This window comes from Podarcis cretensis (genome assembly GCF_951804945.1).
Source record: "Podarcis cretensis genome assembly, chromosome: 10".
NCBI classification, from domain to species: Eukaryota; Metazoa; Chordata; class Lepidosauria; order Squamata; family Lacertidae; genus Podarcis; species Podarcis cretensis.
The window spans coordinates 14083200-14098439 of NC_137179.1; the positions used below are offsets into that span (position 1 = coordinate 14083200).

Here is a 15240-nt window from a genome sequence, read left to right on the forward strand (position 1 = left end):
TGGCTCGATAGACACATTCTTCGAGTTGTTTCTCAAAGTATCTGGGTAGCAGTGCTAATCCCATTGATTTCTTATTAATGTGATGGAAAATGGGTTATAATTTTCAGTCTCAAAAGAAAAACCCCCACATACCTTAGGGGAACAGAGAAACAAAACTGCTCAGGTAGGTAAATTCTTTTTTATAACAACAGCAACAAAACAACAGCATTTAAGGAGTAAGATTTAAAAGAGGACACCATTGCCAATTAATAGAAAAAGTACCCATTTATTCAAGGTATGACAAGTGTATTTACAGTATTTTTTCCCCCAGGACAAGATTCTCATGTGATTCTTAAAGCAGCAATAAAGAATTACATTTAAATGTGAGAAAATGTATTTTGTTGTTACAGATTGTTTTTTCTGCGAAAGAGTACAACACATGCAGCCCAATCCTATGCATGTCATACTTGAAAGTAAGCCCCACGGAGTTCAGTGTGCTTACTCCCAAGTAAAAGACACAGGATAGTGGCCTTAAGGCTAAGGAGTCGTTCTGACCTCTATCATAATACCAACTTTGCACAAATTAATTTTGACCTCTATCATAATACCAACATCACAAAATATCTATATTTTGTATCTGCCAAGGAACATTACCTTGGAAACTGCAGGTGTTATTTCTGCTCACAACCCAACTCTGCTACCAATTACAAGTCAAAGCCTTGAGAAGCTTCAAGATGTTGCCCCAATGTAAGATCTTCGGAATCCTCTGAACTCAGCATATTAGTCAGAAGGGAGCTAACTTTTGAAGAACTTTCCATTTCGCTGAAGGGCAGTGAGAGAGGTACTACCCATTCTTAAAGACTTGCAACAATTTTTGTGTGCAGAAGTAATCTGCATGCCTTTCTAATCATACAGGGCTGTGGGAAGTCAAAACAAGAATTGTACTGGGTGTTTGTGTGTCTTGACCACTTTTGCCCATGCTGTCTGTTTAAAGAGGCGCTTAAAGATTAATGCAACACTCACCACAAAACGGCAGGATTTCTATCAAATCGGGCCATTTTAAGAAGTCAATTGTCTTCGCTTTTACTTTCTAGAGGACTACAGAGCTACCACCATTCACTATTTAGCAACATAGGTCCATCCTACTTGCAAGGAAACCAGAAACCAGAGCCATGAGAACATGACATGGGCATGATTAATCTAAGGGTGCATTTAGACAGTATTTATCTATGAGATTGTACCCAGAAGGAGCAGTTTCCTCCTGTTCCCCAAACTACAGGAAGAAAGGAAGAAAATTTGGCATTTATCTGAACATAGGAGCAACCTAACTTGGTAATACCTGGCTGAATCAGGAGCATAGATGATTCTCCTCTGTTCATTTACTTCCTGCTCCTCATAAGTGAGGGGCAAGGAAGAGAACACAGAAATCTGTGACCTGCTCCAGAACTCTTCCTAGGTAGAATCCCAAAGTCAAAGCAACATCTGAACAGGCCCCTATTACAACTCTAGGAATGATGTATGAATTGCTCAGTTGCTCCAAAGCTTAAGCATATCCCTTGGAGCCCCAAATATGGGTCAATTGATTTCAGATACAGGAATGACTCATGAATGCACTCCTGTGCAGTTAAACCTGCATGTGGGGATTATCAAGCATATGCCAGAGGTGTTCTGCTTAAACAGTAGTGCATACACAGCACCAGGAAAAAAGTTTGAGCTGCAAAACTTTATTTCATGAGCGTGTCCTATTTGATTCAACAGGATTTGCATTTTTATTTTTTTCAAAATTGCAGCTGGAACCCAGGAACCATTTTTTTTTTTTACAGGCAGCAACATCTGTCACAGTGAGATTGATATGGGGGTACACAAATGGCTTCAGGACTGAAGAAAACCAATTTCAGCGCTTTTTGGCAAAAAACAAAACTCTATTGCATTTCCTAAGAGCCAGCTTTCTTTCTTCAAGAGGAAACCAGCAAAATGGGGAAGCTCATGCAAAGTTTGCTCTTTCAACCAGAAGCATCAATTACTTTTTCAAAGTTTTTTTTTTAATAAAAAAACTGGCTTACCACAACTAAAAATGTCTATTTAAATAATCATTCATTCGATTAAAATGGCTACTTCTGGCATTAGCAGACAAGAGTGGTTTATACCAGTGTTTCAAAATCAGTCTGCATCAACACAAACGCTCACGCAAGTCAGATGATAGATGTTCATCTTGATGGGGGCTTATATGCAGCTTTGCCTACAAACACCAGTTTGAACTAGGTATTTGTACAAGAGCCACAATCAGACATTCCACAGATGTGGTAGGAAGCAGAAATAGCTGTGCTTCCTTTCCGTTATATGTCTGCATCTTCTTCGGAGCAATGGGGACAAAGCAAGTTCTGTCCTAGTGTAAGTCAATTCACACTTCCATACTGGCCACTTCAGTGGAATGCCTGAAGTGGCCTAGAAACTATTCAGGTGCTGAAATATGCATCCTTCCTAAATGCTGGGATAGGAAAAAATTAAGCCACAGCAATAAAAAATGGCCTTGAGATGTGGCACTTGATCAATGCTGCTATAATACAATTCTCCAAGACTTCCTCCCAACATACTTAATATTTTTTTACTTAGTTTTCCGAAAAAGTTATTTACATAATAAATTAGCTTTGTAACATGCTCTCCTAAAACAAGGATAGGATGCCCAAATCTTAGTGCCTTTACGGCATAACCAGGTGCTTTGCCAGTGTACAAAACAGGATGTTACATGCTGCAGGATGTTACACTGGCTGCAGACAAGAGAGCAGGAATATTCAGGAATGGAGTGTCTTTTCAGAGGTTCGGCTAGCTGAGCAGGTCCAAGTTCATAAAATGTGCCGAGCACCTTAAAACAAGTCATTTTAGGAGCTAAACATGATGCACACAAAACCTATTCAGTAAGAAAGGGTTCTATCCTTTTTGTGATAAATAGATGTAACATGTATCAAGGAGAACCAGTCAAAAAGGAGTGTAAAATTGGTTCCCATAATCCCTGCCAAACTAAATGGATATTAAAACCAAGAGTGGTTTAAGACTGACGTTTAGTACAAAAAATCATTAGTTTTTGCATATTCCAAAAGGTAAATACACACCTAATCAGAATTTACCTTTGGCTTTAAACATTTTCCTACAAAGCAGTATTTCAGCCACACATTTACATGGTTTATACGGCATGTTCGTGCAGTGGAATCCTCTGCTATCGCACACAGTTAAAGACGACAATCCATCTTAAAACACACTGCGCATCATGCTTATGGGAACTCTTGCTTTCAGCAGAAGAAAGAAATGTAGGAGGGGGTGATTTACCTTCTTTCAAGAGAGGGGAGGAGTTTGGCAGGAAGAAAGAGAGAAGGGTGACTCCTATTTGCTCTGCTACACCTTCAAAAGTAGGAGGTAAAAGTTACAGGCACTGTTAGTTCCATGGGGGAAGTTGCTGCATTTAGCTCATATCCCAAAAGCATTAAGTAGTCTTGAACAGTTTTAATACCATGGGTTTCCCCATGACTTTTTCTTCAGTTCAATTCACAGAATTCCTGGTGCTTAAAGTCCTGGCTGCACACTTGCTCTTTGCTAAAAATGTATTTTGCAGACTATGGTGTAAATTAAAAACTTACGTCAAGACCGTTACAAACTTTGCCTTTGTACACAAGAGAATCTTTGTGCTGATCTTTTCTTCAGAAGGACCTTATAAATAATATAAGTTTAGAACCAGTCTTCGGCACACTTGCCATTATACCATGCTGTTGCTTTCTCCAACTTTATCTACAAGCTGCCAGGAAAAGAGAGAAAGGGGGTGGGAGCAGAGGAGAGAGAGTAATTAAGGTGCAAGCTACTTCAAACAACATGTAGGCATTGCTGAGCTTTTAAGTAGATGGCCAGGTGTGATCATATTCAAATAGTACACACCAAAGTCTCATGGGAGACCTTGTAATGCAATTTGCATTGCAACAGTGTTTAGGCGTGGTATGTTTTTATGTTGACACAGAGCAACATGAAGATGCAACAGAATGGGGAAAAAAATCCGAAAGAAATGCAAATATAAAAAACTGTTAGCTCAATAACCCGAAGAAAAAATAAAAACATCAGCCATTCATGCATTAATAGACTGAATATGATATTTTCAACTAACCATTACTGGGGACTGTCTCCTGAGCCTACGCAGGCTTTGAAGAAAACATCAACAATTAACTTTTCAATAAGGATTTAACTCCATGAAAACCGATTTATAAATGATATTCGTAAAGACCGAGAATGAGAAAGATGTAAAGCCAGATTATCAAGGGACTGAACACAACAATGGTTAAATAGATGTAACATGAGAAAAAAAATCCATCTATATTAATTGGGATTTTGGATCAACCCTACAAATTACGGCATTGGCAAGGAAGTGTTTAGGGTGGGGATGCTGAGACTACTGCGTCAGCATAAGCCAGATGCACAAGCTGTGAAAGGGCACACTACCAGGCAGAGAAAGGACATCATGGAGCAGAGATAGATTTGCTTCTGCCCCACCCTAAACCCATTGTGGCCACAATGAAGTCAGAAGTCACTGTGCAATCTCATACACCATACGTTTAGCACTGACAGTTTATAGTGAGTTGCCTATGATCAAATTCCAGTCTCTGTGTTTATGATACCACATATGTTCAAGCATGCATAATGCAAAAACAAAACCGGCCATTACAGGCACAAACAAATACGGCAGCACCCACAAGGAGGACACCATGTTTGTTTACATGAATGGGCCTTTTAAAAAAGTATGTGCTATAACATAATGAACATCATGGCCAAAACAGGGGCTGAGTGGCTGGCAGGAGCAGTCGGTGAGCCACAGAGATGATGGTCCTCAACAGCTTCTCAGGAGATGGGCCTGCCCTCTTCCTTTAATTCAACACTGAACTGCCTAAACATTGAACAATACAACTATGGTGTTTGCTCAGTTTTAATGTGGTGTACACATAAAACTAGCTTTCAAAATTCAGTGATCAATATTAAAACTACTGGATCCAAATTTAAAGTGTCCATGAATACAACAGTTATCTGAGTGTCTATTGCAAAGGACTCTAGGGATTGTTCTGCAGTGCGCAATAGGGGCTCTTAATCATCCTGAGTGAACAGAGCATCCTAGAAAATACCCCAAACTTATTTGCAGTGGCACACCACAAGGGAAGAGAAGTAGTGGTGGGTAAGTTGTCTTGTGGAAAAGCTTCCCTGATCTTTTAATTGGGAAGTCTGAAAGCCACTAACGTAAGACATCCCAGCCTTGCTCAACATGGTGCCCTCTGGGATTTTTGTACTACAATTCCCATCAGCTCCAGCCAGGGATGATGGGAGGTGTAGTTCAAAACATCTGGAGGGTACTAGGGGCTTTCAGACTGCATATTGGGGAAACCTACAGTTTCTCAGAGCGTTAGTGTTGGAAGGCTTAACATTTAGTCAAGTTTGGGGTGAAATCGCTTTTTTTTTAAAAAAAAAAAAAAGTTTAGCAGATGGCAAATCTTTTGTATTGGCACAAGTCACCTGGACAGGTGCTTATAAATGACATGATAACCTATGGGTACCAACATGCTCATGTCAGAAATACGAGATCCAAACAATTTCTTTACTAAAACTGGTATTAACCTGAAGCTCCAAAACCAAATTCAGCTAATGGTATAAGAAACCATGATTCATTGTGCCTAAGGAGCACAATAATACGACACTCATTCTCTACAAGTCACAGGTGGAATTGCCAAATTATTTGGCAGCATATACTGAAGGCAAGGGAAATCTGTGTCTGTGAGTGGGATGAGATTGAAAAGGCAGATCCCAAAGACAGACAAATTGTTAGTGAATCATCCTCTACAAATGTTTGGAAATCATGATGTATCGTGAAGATTTGGCTAATACTGTGTTGCATTTGTTTATATGGAACCAGCATAATTTAGAATTCCACTCATATTTTTAGGTACGGAGTCACATATGCTGCACATTCAGGTATGTGATAGCTCATATGTTGAATACATGTCTCTGCACAAAATAACAAGAAGGCAATACACCCCCCACTGCCCCAGATTCTTTTAAAGAGTGTGTGCAACTTTATTCTAAAAAAAAAAAAAAATCTAAGATGCTCTTCGGGACATAAATTAAAATATTTTAAGATATTTGCACACTCAAAATATTAAAAAGTCAATTATTGTATCTGTGCTGCATTTCACCTCCCAAAGTCTACAGATGAAGTGGGCTGGCAAACAGGACAAACAACTTAGGAACTTCAGAGCAGGGATCCCAAATCTTATGTGAATTAGTTTTAATACTTACTGAGCTAATGCCAGGTAAATTCAAGAGATAGCCAAGGACCGGCACTCTTCTAATAAAACCAACCACCACAGGGAAAAAGCCCCTTTAAATAAAGAAAGTGTCACAGGTTAGATATGGCAGCATTACAACTCTCTCTCATACGGCATTTGCTCCCCCCTTTCTGGCTAAGTAATATACTCTTAACAAAATCCTTATACATTTCCGGCAACTTCAAATGTCAATAGACTTCCTACACGGAAACAGCTTCTTATAGGAAAATGCATGAAAGCCATATATAGATGGCATAAATATACGGTAATTTTGCAGGAAGTATACCTGCATATACTGTACACAAGTAACTAAACAAACCCCTGTGTTGCAAAGAGAACGTCAGCAATGTCTAGGCAACACGATGGCCATGTACATACGCAATAGACAATCTTTTCTAGAATTCCTTCAAACCATAACAAGTCCAAAATGAAATCTTAAGTCTCAAAGTCTCTGAAAATCTTTAAATGAAGCGAGGGACCAGACTTTGTACGGTGAAAGACAAGCTGAAAATCTTTGTGTATTCAGCAAATATGATGTCCACTGAACAGTGATTCCGTATACAGACTACTATATCTGTACACAAAGAAGCATGGTTATGTGAGAAATAAGTTATGTGCAAGAATCCAATCCTAGTGCAATTTTCTAGGTTCTTTTCCTCTATATGGAAAAGCAATTGCTGTGTAAAGAGCATGAGAGGTAAAATATCAAATCAAGTAGAGTAATATTAATAACTGGTAGGAATCCTAAGGCAAACCTATGCATCTGCCGTTGATGCATCCCTTACAAAGAAGGATTAAGGGATTCATGTGAATGCTTTTGTTCTGGTTAACCTCTGTTGGGATTCCCATACATGCTCATCATTTGATGTCTGCAGCATCAAGTGTCAGCTTGTGTGAATGAGCCATCACATATGCAATCAAGATGCAACAACACTGATTCATATGCTTCTGTCCCTGTGCTGAGAATCTCCCCTTGCTGACCTGAGCCACACATACTACCTCTAACTAACAGTAGTTGGCATTTACCAGGCTCCTGGTTAACAAACCAATTTCAAACCTGTTTCCAATTCCTGCTGAAGAGGGAATTCTGGCTAGCATTTGTACCAGTGTCAATACAAAACTGTTAAGACTGGATGGTGAGTTTTGAAGGGACAGGGACAATTTCCTCAAGTGTTCTGCTTGATGAATCTCTCTTACACACACACACACAACCTGTCATGTACAAAACTATTTTTTCATTGACTGTCAAAAGCACTCCACATTAGAAAAAATCAATACTGCCCCAAACAAAAGCGAAGACCAGCAAAGAAATCTTACCTGAATAAGAGGAAAAAGCCATAAATTTCAAGGACCATTCCTATCAAGGGCCAGCCAATAAGAACTATAAGTACACCACCCAGAAAGAAGCCTGTGGCTTTCACTTTGTGTTTCTGGAAGAAGAATCTGAATGTCCTTTCTAAACCAATCACAAAAGCCAGGCCAGCCACGAATAAAACCTACAAAAAAATAAATTCACAATGAATAAAAAAGTATTTGAGCACACCTTCAGAAACTATATTTTACTAAAAGCAGATCTGTTTAAATTAATAACCCTGACTTAGTCATATTCATTTCAATTTTTCAATCGGTTTATGTTGAGTAAGACTTAGCTGAATTCCACCCTGGGTTTTCATAGAACATAAAAACAAACAAACCAGATGTCCAAAACCAGAATGCAGTCTCTTATTACCACTATGACACTAATTAACTCTGGAAGAAAGCATGAATGTGTCAAAGGGATTTTTCACAATGCTGGCACAATACAAAAGCAGACTTCATTGCAGCAGATAAATTAATTTGTAAGCACTTAATGTGCGTGGTAGTAGCATGACTTTAAGAACAATTTGTGCTGGAAAACAGGAATTACATTGAAAAAAAAGTTTGTGATTTAATCAAGCAGGGGGGAAAACTGATGCACCTGGACTTCATCAAGGCGTCCAGCCTAGTCCCAAACAATGTAAGCTTACAAAACAACTGCAGGGTGGTAATTAACTATGTTGAAACATGGTGGTAAGAAATGTAACAATAAAGTAATGATAATCTAACTGGATCAAAGGATCTACTGATATTCTGCAGGGTCAATCCTGGTACCATTTTTTGAAACCCAAATTACTGGCCAGGTTCTGGAATAGCAGAAATCCATATTGAATAGGGAGTTCTAATCAGTTTGATCAATCCTCTATTTATCACAACAAAATACGCACTTTTATTGTGAGTGCATTCTCGTGATAAAGAAGGAAAGCTAGAAATCAAACTTATCTAGAAATGAGTTTCTGGCATATAGGAGCTGCACCAACTGCCAAGTGGAAACAAGCCTTTTAACAACAGATACTTTTAATTCACTACCTCTAGCTATTTGTAGAAATTAAATATTTACAATACTAATTAATGTGGCTAACTCATTAGGTGGCAGGCTGGTGCTTAAGGCTCCATAACCTAATGTTCTACTCAATTACACTGAGATAAATGAAGCCTTCTTGGTGCTGCTGCTCCTGGGTGCTGATCTGTGACGGGGCCTTCTTTATAACAGTAACCCGCTTATGGAATGCCCTTCTTTGTGAAATGTGTCTGTCCCTCTCATTCATTTTTAGGCAGCATTTCAAAATGTTATTGTTCATCAAAGTGTTTGGTGGTTGAAAGTAATTCTTTTCTACAGACTTAGACAATATTAGTTCTGAGGATGTTTGGTTTGTTTTTAGATGTTTTAAACATTTAGAATTGTTAGATACCACCTAGGGTACAAAGTTGCTGACTGTTCAACGTTTTTCACTTTGCTGTGGAGAGTAAAGGCATCAACCAAGCTACACCATCCTCAACTATACATGGTCAAGGTGATCCTATGATTCTCTAGTGTGCCCTAGACTAGGTGTTCCTCAAGATTTAACTCCCCGTCAAGGTTATCCATCCCACTACACTGTATATTCAAAGAGAAGCACATTCACAATTCATGTAAATATCACTCATGCAAAATATCACTTACATTCCCAATAGCCAAAAGTGCTTTGTCAAAAAATAGGATCATTCCAAAGAAAAGGAAAAACACTCCAAAACCTGTGAGACCCATTCCAATTTCTGCAATAAAAAAGGAGTGTGTTAGTATTATGTAGCCCCCACCCAAAGCACATAATAATAAAATACACAGAACTTTCTTTTGCAAGCTACGGTCACAACATTCGCCGATGTGTATTTAAAACCAGCTCTCCCCCACAGCTGCACATGACATTTGCCCTCTTTCAGGCAGGAAACTTGCAATGATGCAGGGAGCTGCTTCATAACATAAGAGTTTTCCTGCTGGATCTAAGGGTCCATCAAGTACAGTGGTACATCAGGTTAAGTACTTAATTCGTTCCAGAGGTCCGTTCTTAACCTGAAACTGTTCTTAATCTGAAGCACCACTTTAGCTAATGGGGCCTCCTGCTGCTGCCAGAGCAGGATTTCTGTTCTCATCCTGAAGCAAAGTTCTTAACCTGAGGTACTATTTCTGGGTTAGCAGAGTCTGCAACCTGAAGCGTATGCAACCTGTATGTACAACTGTATTGTACTCTGGGCTCATTCAGACTTCCTTTTGCGCAAGGTATCTAGGCACAGCTCTCTGTTTTAAAGCTCTGCGTGCTTTTGCTTTTTTAGCCCTGGTGCCTTCCCCATTAAAATCCACTCTTTACCGCTGAATTCACGAAAGAAAATCCACTGAGCTTCAAAGTAAGAACCTGTGCCTAGAAAGTGCAGGGCAAAAGGTAAGTGTAGATGAGCAAACACCCTGGGTTAGAAATTCAGCTGTGATCATACTTTTTCCTTATGTTTTCTGCTTCACACCCACAACACCATTAATTTGTTTGGTAACTGTATTATGATCTCTTCAGGAGAGTAACCAGGATGCAGTTTATACATGATTGAAGTAAAAACAGATCATCCAGTGCATTCTCTTTCAAAATAGAATTGACAATATCTTGTTTAAAGAAAAAGTGCCATGTCTTCTCTTCTCTCTCAAAGCCTTGCTAAATGCACAATACTACTAGTAAGTATGACTTGGAAAAAGGACAGAACACCTGCTAGTCACAGGACTGCATATGTATGTACACAATTAACAGATATAATTTATCCAGTTTACCTACTTATATGATTTTCACACAAACCTATCTGATTAAAGAGGAGATAAGTTAAGTGGCTAAGTTTGAACCATTAATTTGAGAACCTTGTTTCAAACTGCTGGAAACAAAAAGGCTGCACTATTAGGGACATTGGCAACAAGTAGAACGGATTTTTTCCCCAGAAGATTAGTGTCAAGTGTATTTATGTACCTGCCCACAGCAAAATGGAAATAGTCCTTACTGAATAAGCTGAATAACTTATAAGTATCAGTTTCACCAGAAAGCTAAATCTCCGTTTAAAAGAAATTGGATTTCATTTTCAGCCAGAGATTATTTTTGCAAGTTTCATTCAGTCCAAATACTCTACAGGATAAATTCAAAGCCTCTGCAGTCACTATCTCATCTAAACAGCTGTACAATGACACTGTCAAGAACCAGGTTTTTAAAAATTATTAATGAATTGCTCTATGAATCACAACAAAAACAAGATGGATCATGTCTTCTGTCTTGGAAAAGTTACGAACAGCTCTTAAGAGAGGGTCTGAACCAATACCCTAAGAAAAAATTTAAACTATTTTGATTTTTCCAATCAAAAAATCTAAATGGAAAAAATATGCCCTGCAAACAGAAGTCTGACTTCTTAACACATAATGTATGTGTTAAAACAGACATAGTTCAAACAGTTCAAACAAGATCTATGATAAATTTTGTATTCAACGATTACCGTCTTTTTCCATATATAAGACTATATTTTTTTCCTAAATTTTTGAAGTTTAAAATAAGGTGTCATCTTATAGACAAATAGTGCATGGTGCATTTTCTTAAATATGGTATATCTTATTAAGGAGTCCTCAGTTGATCAATATATTACACAAAACAGCAGTGCTCAAATCATGGAAGAAAGGTAAGCAAGCCCCTGATGGAACCCATATGTCCTAACCCATAGTACCCAAAATTTTAGTCAAATCTCAGTTCCGCTGAAAGCTAAAAACAGTGATTAAGGGGGTAATCATAAGTGGTAAGGGATGCAAACCTTCTCTGACCCATGTATTAGAGCAATGCAGAAAGGTTTTTGAGGTGTACCCCTCTGAAACCCCAAAATTTAAATTAAAAAACAAAACCCACTGTGATGCCATGATGCCAGAAGATGGCCTCCCCACCCTCATGCCTTACTTTTTTTAAAAAATGCATTGTTTACTGACTTCAGCCATAAGGTCTCCTGTTCCTAAACTCTTAATGCCAAAAGTGTTTGCGTCCCCCAAATTGTGTTCATTTTAAAAATAAATAAATGACCACACCCACTTTTACACTTCAGCTTGAGGATTAGCTGTGGGTCAGTATGGCCATTGGCCCAAAAAAGGTCAGCCACCCCTGAGCTAGGCAGTGCTTTGAGGATATTATTTTTCTATGCAGCAATAGTACACACACTATTCCAACATTCTTTGCCATCCACAAATAACCAATTACAATTAAAATTAAGCTTCAACATTTTCATCTTTGAGGATCACCCCATCCTTAGTGGCATCAACCAACTAGTGTTCTACAAGAAACCTATATTACTGCTGTACCACATAAAGCAATCCAACGCTTATAATCTCCCCTCAGGCAAAAAGCCAACATTTACCGTAAATACTGTATAAGGAAAATGGTTATGTTTTTCTGCATTGTTATAAGAATATACAAATGCTTCTGAACAGTTCTTTAGTTCTCACATGACTATGCAAGATATTTGTGCAGAACTGAAGCATACAAAGATGCCTCTATGGCAATTGTGCATAATTTTAAATCTTGGCTTTAGCTGGCATAGCAAAGCAGATGCTGGCTTGGGCTTTCATATTTATGAAATCGCTCCTTTCAACATGTTTCAACTGTGTCATTGCATCACAAGCCTCACCACTTTCACATTAATAGTGTACGCCTCCTAATTATGCAACATCTATGAGTAATAATGGGATAGATTTATTTTAGAATAAAGCATCAATCAATGCAGTAATAGTTTGTTCAACTGAGAGAATCACACACTGTACAGAAAAGCTTGCTCCTCTGAAGTTTTTCAAACTGCGGGCAGTGTAAAATATATGTCTACAGTGGTACCTCGGGTTACATATGCTTCAGATTACAGACTCTGCTAACCCAGAAATATTACCTCAGGTTAAGAACTTTGCAATCATTCTACTTGGAATGGCGTTGGAGAAAATTCAGAAGTATGGTGAACAGGTGACTACAGCAGTTTCGCTGGAAGCTATAATGAAATCTTCTAAAAATCTCTCCCCTAGTATGTGTCAGAGAATGTAGTGTTGGAAAGGACTCCAAGGTTCAAAACAATTAAAAACTTTATCAAGAATATGTATATCCCACTCTGAGTTGTTAGTATTTTTATAGCTTTGATGTTTTTGATTCTAACAGACCTGAACCTCTGCTGTCACGATACTAAAGCTTGATCACTAACTTGGGAAGACCAGGGTTATTACTGTCCTCTGGGCAAATGAATTCCCACAAACTCCACACATGAGAAATTGCCCATTCTGTTAATCTTGACAATCCATACTGCAGTACAACTCCCAAACTGCATTTCATTTGTCAGAGTAGACTTCCAAACCACAACTATGCTCCAGGCAGACATTCCTAAAACTCCCAAATTCTTACACTCCTCTGCCCCTTCATTCTACGTTCCCCAAAGCATTCTATGCCAGATCCCTGCCCTAAAGATTTTTCTCCAAAGGCATTTGACTTCTAAATAAATGTGGCATTTGCTCACATTCTTATCAACTGAACTTTCTCTTTCTTTTCTCACTTAGTTCAATTTATCATTTTCCAGCTACCTGAACGTGCACAATATATTGAGATGTTTATTGTTCCAAAACAAAAATAGTAAAATACAGCAAGAAGTTACTTTCTCAAGCTTTCTTTTAAAAAAAATATTGTTGCTGCCATTTTTGTAGGGACATCTATTGGCTCCCTGTATTTGGCAGTCACAGGTGACAAGGAACTTCATGCAGGTGAGTGAGAAGGCTGGCAGAGAATGGTCAGAAGACCCTCCCAAGTGCTCAGTTTAAAAACTAAGCAGGCTGGAAACAGGAGAAAAGCAATGGGCATTTCTCCCATCATGGAACCCAAGCTGGCATACATGGGGCTCCCAGGCAACCTAAGCACCGAGCAGACCCAGATCTGCTTAGTTTCAGGTCATCCCCTGGGCTGATAACTTCATGACAGTGTGGTGCAGTGGTACAGAGTGCTGGACTAGGACCTGGGAGACCAGTGTTCAAATCCCCCATTCAGCCACTGTGTGTGATGCTGGGCCAGTCATTTGCTCTCAACCTAACCTACCTCACAGGGCTCTTGTGAGGCTAAGGTGGGCTGAGGAACTACATGGGCTACCTTGAGCTCCTTGTAGGAAAGGTGGGATATAAATGCAATTAATAACCACAGAATCCTAAGATTGTAGAGTTGAAAGGGACCCACAAGGATCTTCTAGTCTTTGCAATGCAGGAATAGGCAGGTGGCCCATTTGGATGACAGGCAACTAATAAATCTATTAATAAAAATAAAAATAATAAACAGTATGTGTAACAAACCCACCCACCACAAATCAGCACCACACTCTAACCATCTGAGCTAACTGGCGTGACCTACTGTATAATAGGAGTAACAGCACAGTAATTCAAAGCTGCTTTATTCCACAAACCCAAACACATGTCCTATCGCTATCTTTAAACAGCATCCTTACTTGCAAGGCTGCTCTATTCCCCAAACCTGAAAATATTAAGTTATATTTCTCTCTCTCTCTCTCAGGAACAGCAGCAATGTTTGCTCAAAGTGTGTGCTTTGGGTTTGACGAGGAGAGGTGCGTCCCCCCCCCCCCACTCCTGAACTCCCCCTACCCAAGTGGCTCTAATAATAGTATTGTAATGACACTAATGGTGGGAGATTCATTGGCTGAAGGGTCTCCCCAGCCCCCTCCTCCCCGGCCCGTGACATAACTCTGCGCCCGTCCCCCTCAAAGACAACCGTAACTCTTCCTTCCCCTCCCCTCCCCCCACTCCCCCTCCCCAGGCCCCTCCACACACCCCTTCACCCACTCTGAGTGTCCGTGAGGGAAATCATGGCGACGGCGGGAGCAGCGCGTTGTGCGCGCTGACAGGACTCTTAGCGGGAGAGGCCGGCCGAAGAGCGAGCTGACGAACGGAGCCGCCTCAGTAGCGAGCAGCGGTAGCAGCAGCCGCCACGTCTTCCGGAAACACGCAGCTCCGCCTCGCCTCGCCTCGCTTCCCTCAGCTCAGGGCTGCCGGACCCTCCCGGCTGCCGCTCCTGCCGCCGCCGCCGCCGCCAACGAACCAAAGCGCCGTCCCATTGGGCAGGGCGCGCTGAGCCAATCAGCGCCCGGCTTATTCCTATCTCCCCGCCCCCCCCGCGCCTCCGCCACCTCAGAGCCGCCGAGATGAGGATGACGACGGCGACGGAGGAGTACTGAGAGCGCGCGCGTGGCGGCGGCTAAGGGTGGAAAGGGGCGGAGCGGGGCCGCCTCGGGCCAATCCGGAGAGAGCGCGGCTCGCAGGCGATTGGGTTGGCTGCGCCGGAAGTGGGAGTTCGAGAAGGGAGCGAGTGGGCGGGGCGAAGCCGGCTGGAGCTTCCGGAAAGGAGAGCAGTCAGTGTCTTGAGGAGAAGGACAGAGGGAGGAGTGCAGGATGCTGGCTCCTAGGTTGGTAGGTGCGGGCGGGCGGGGGGGGGGTCGCTGGGAAGGGCCTCGTCCTTGTGGGTGGAGTGGTCTGAGGGAAGGGCGGAGCGCC

The 15240-nt window shown here is 40.7% G+C and overlaps 1 protein-coding gene across 2 annotated transcripts; it reads right to left on the reverse strand.

Annotated features, from left to right (window-relative positions):
• Positions 1 to 245: 245 nt before the first annotated feature.
• On the reverse strand, positions 246 to 14791 carry GOLT1B (golgi transport 1B). 2 transcript variants are annotated; one of them, XR_013842813.1, is made up of 6 exons: positions 14533 to 14791; positions 9346 to 9437; positions 7644 to 7822; positions 6298 to 6379; positions 828 to 3766; positions 246 to 789 (listed from the first exon to the last, which is right to left on the reverse strand). XR_013842813.1 is itself a non-coding variant. In XM_079993204.1 (5 exons), exons 1-5 carry the CDS (start codon positions 14555 to 14557, stop codon positions 3728 to 3730), a joined length of 417 nt encoding a protein of 138 aa, XP_079849330.1. In that variant the 5' UTR covers positions 14558 to 14791; the 3' UTR covers positions 246 to 3727. The 2 variants fall into 2 exon arrangements, 1 of the variants encoding a protein (XP_079849330.1); XM_079993204.1 differs by having other exon boundaries at positions 246 to 3766.
• Between the last annotated feature and the right edge of the window lie 449 nt (positions 14792 to 15240).

Coding starts and splice junctions, on each gene's coding strand:
- GOLT1B (XM_079993204.1), bottom strand. CDS start 14,557: ATGATTTCCCTCACGGACACTCAGA. Junction 9,438..14,532: donor TTCCCTCACGGACACTCAGA/GTGGGTGAAGGG, acceptor TTTTTATTGCAG/AAATTGGAATGGGTCTCACA. Junction 3,767..6,297: donor ATTTACCTGGCATTAGCTCA/GTAAGTATTAAA, acceptor TTTTCCTGGCAG/CTTGTAGATAAAGTTGGAGA.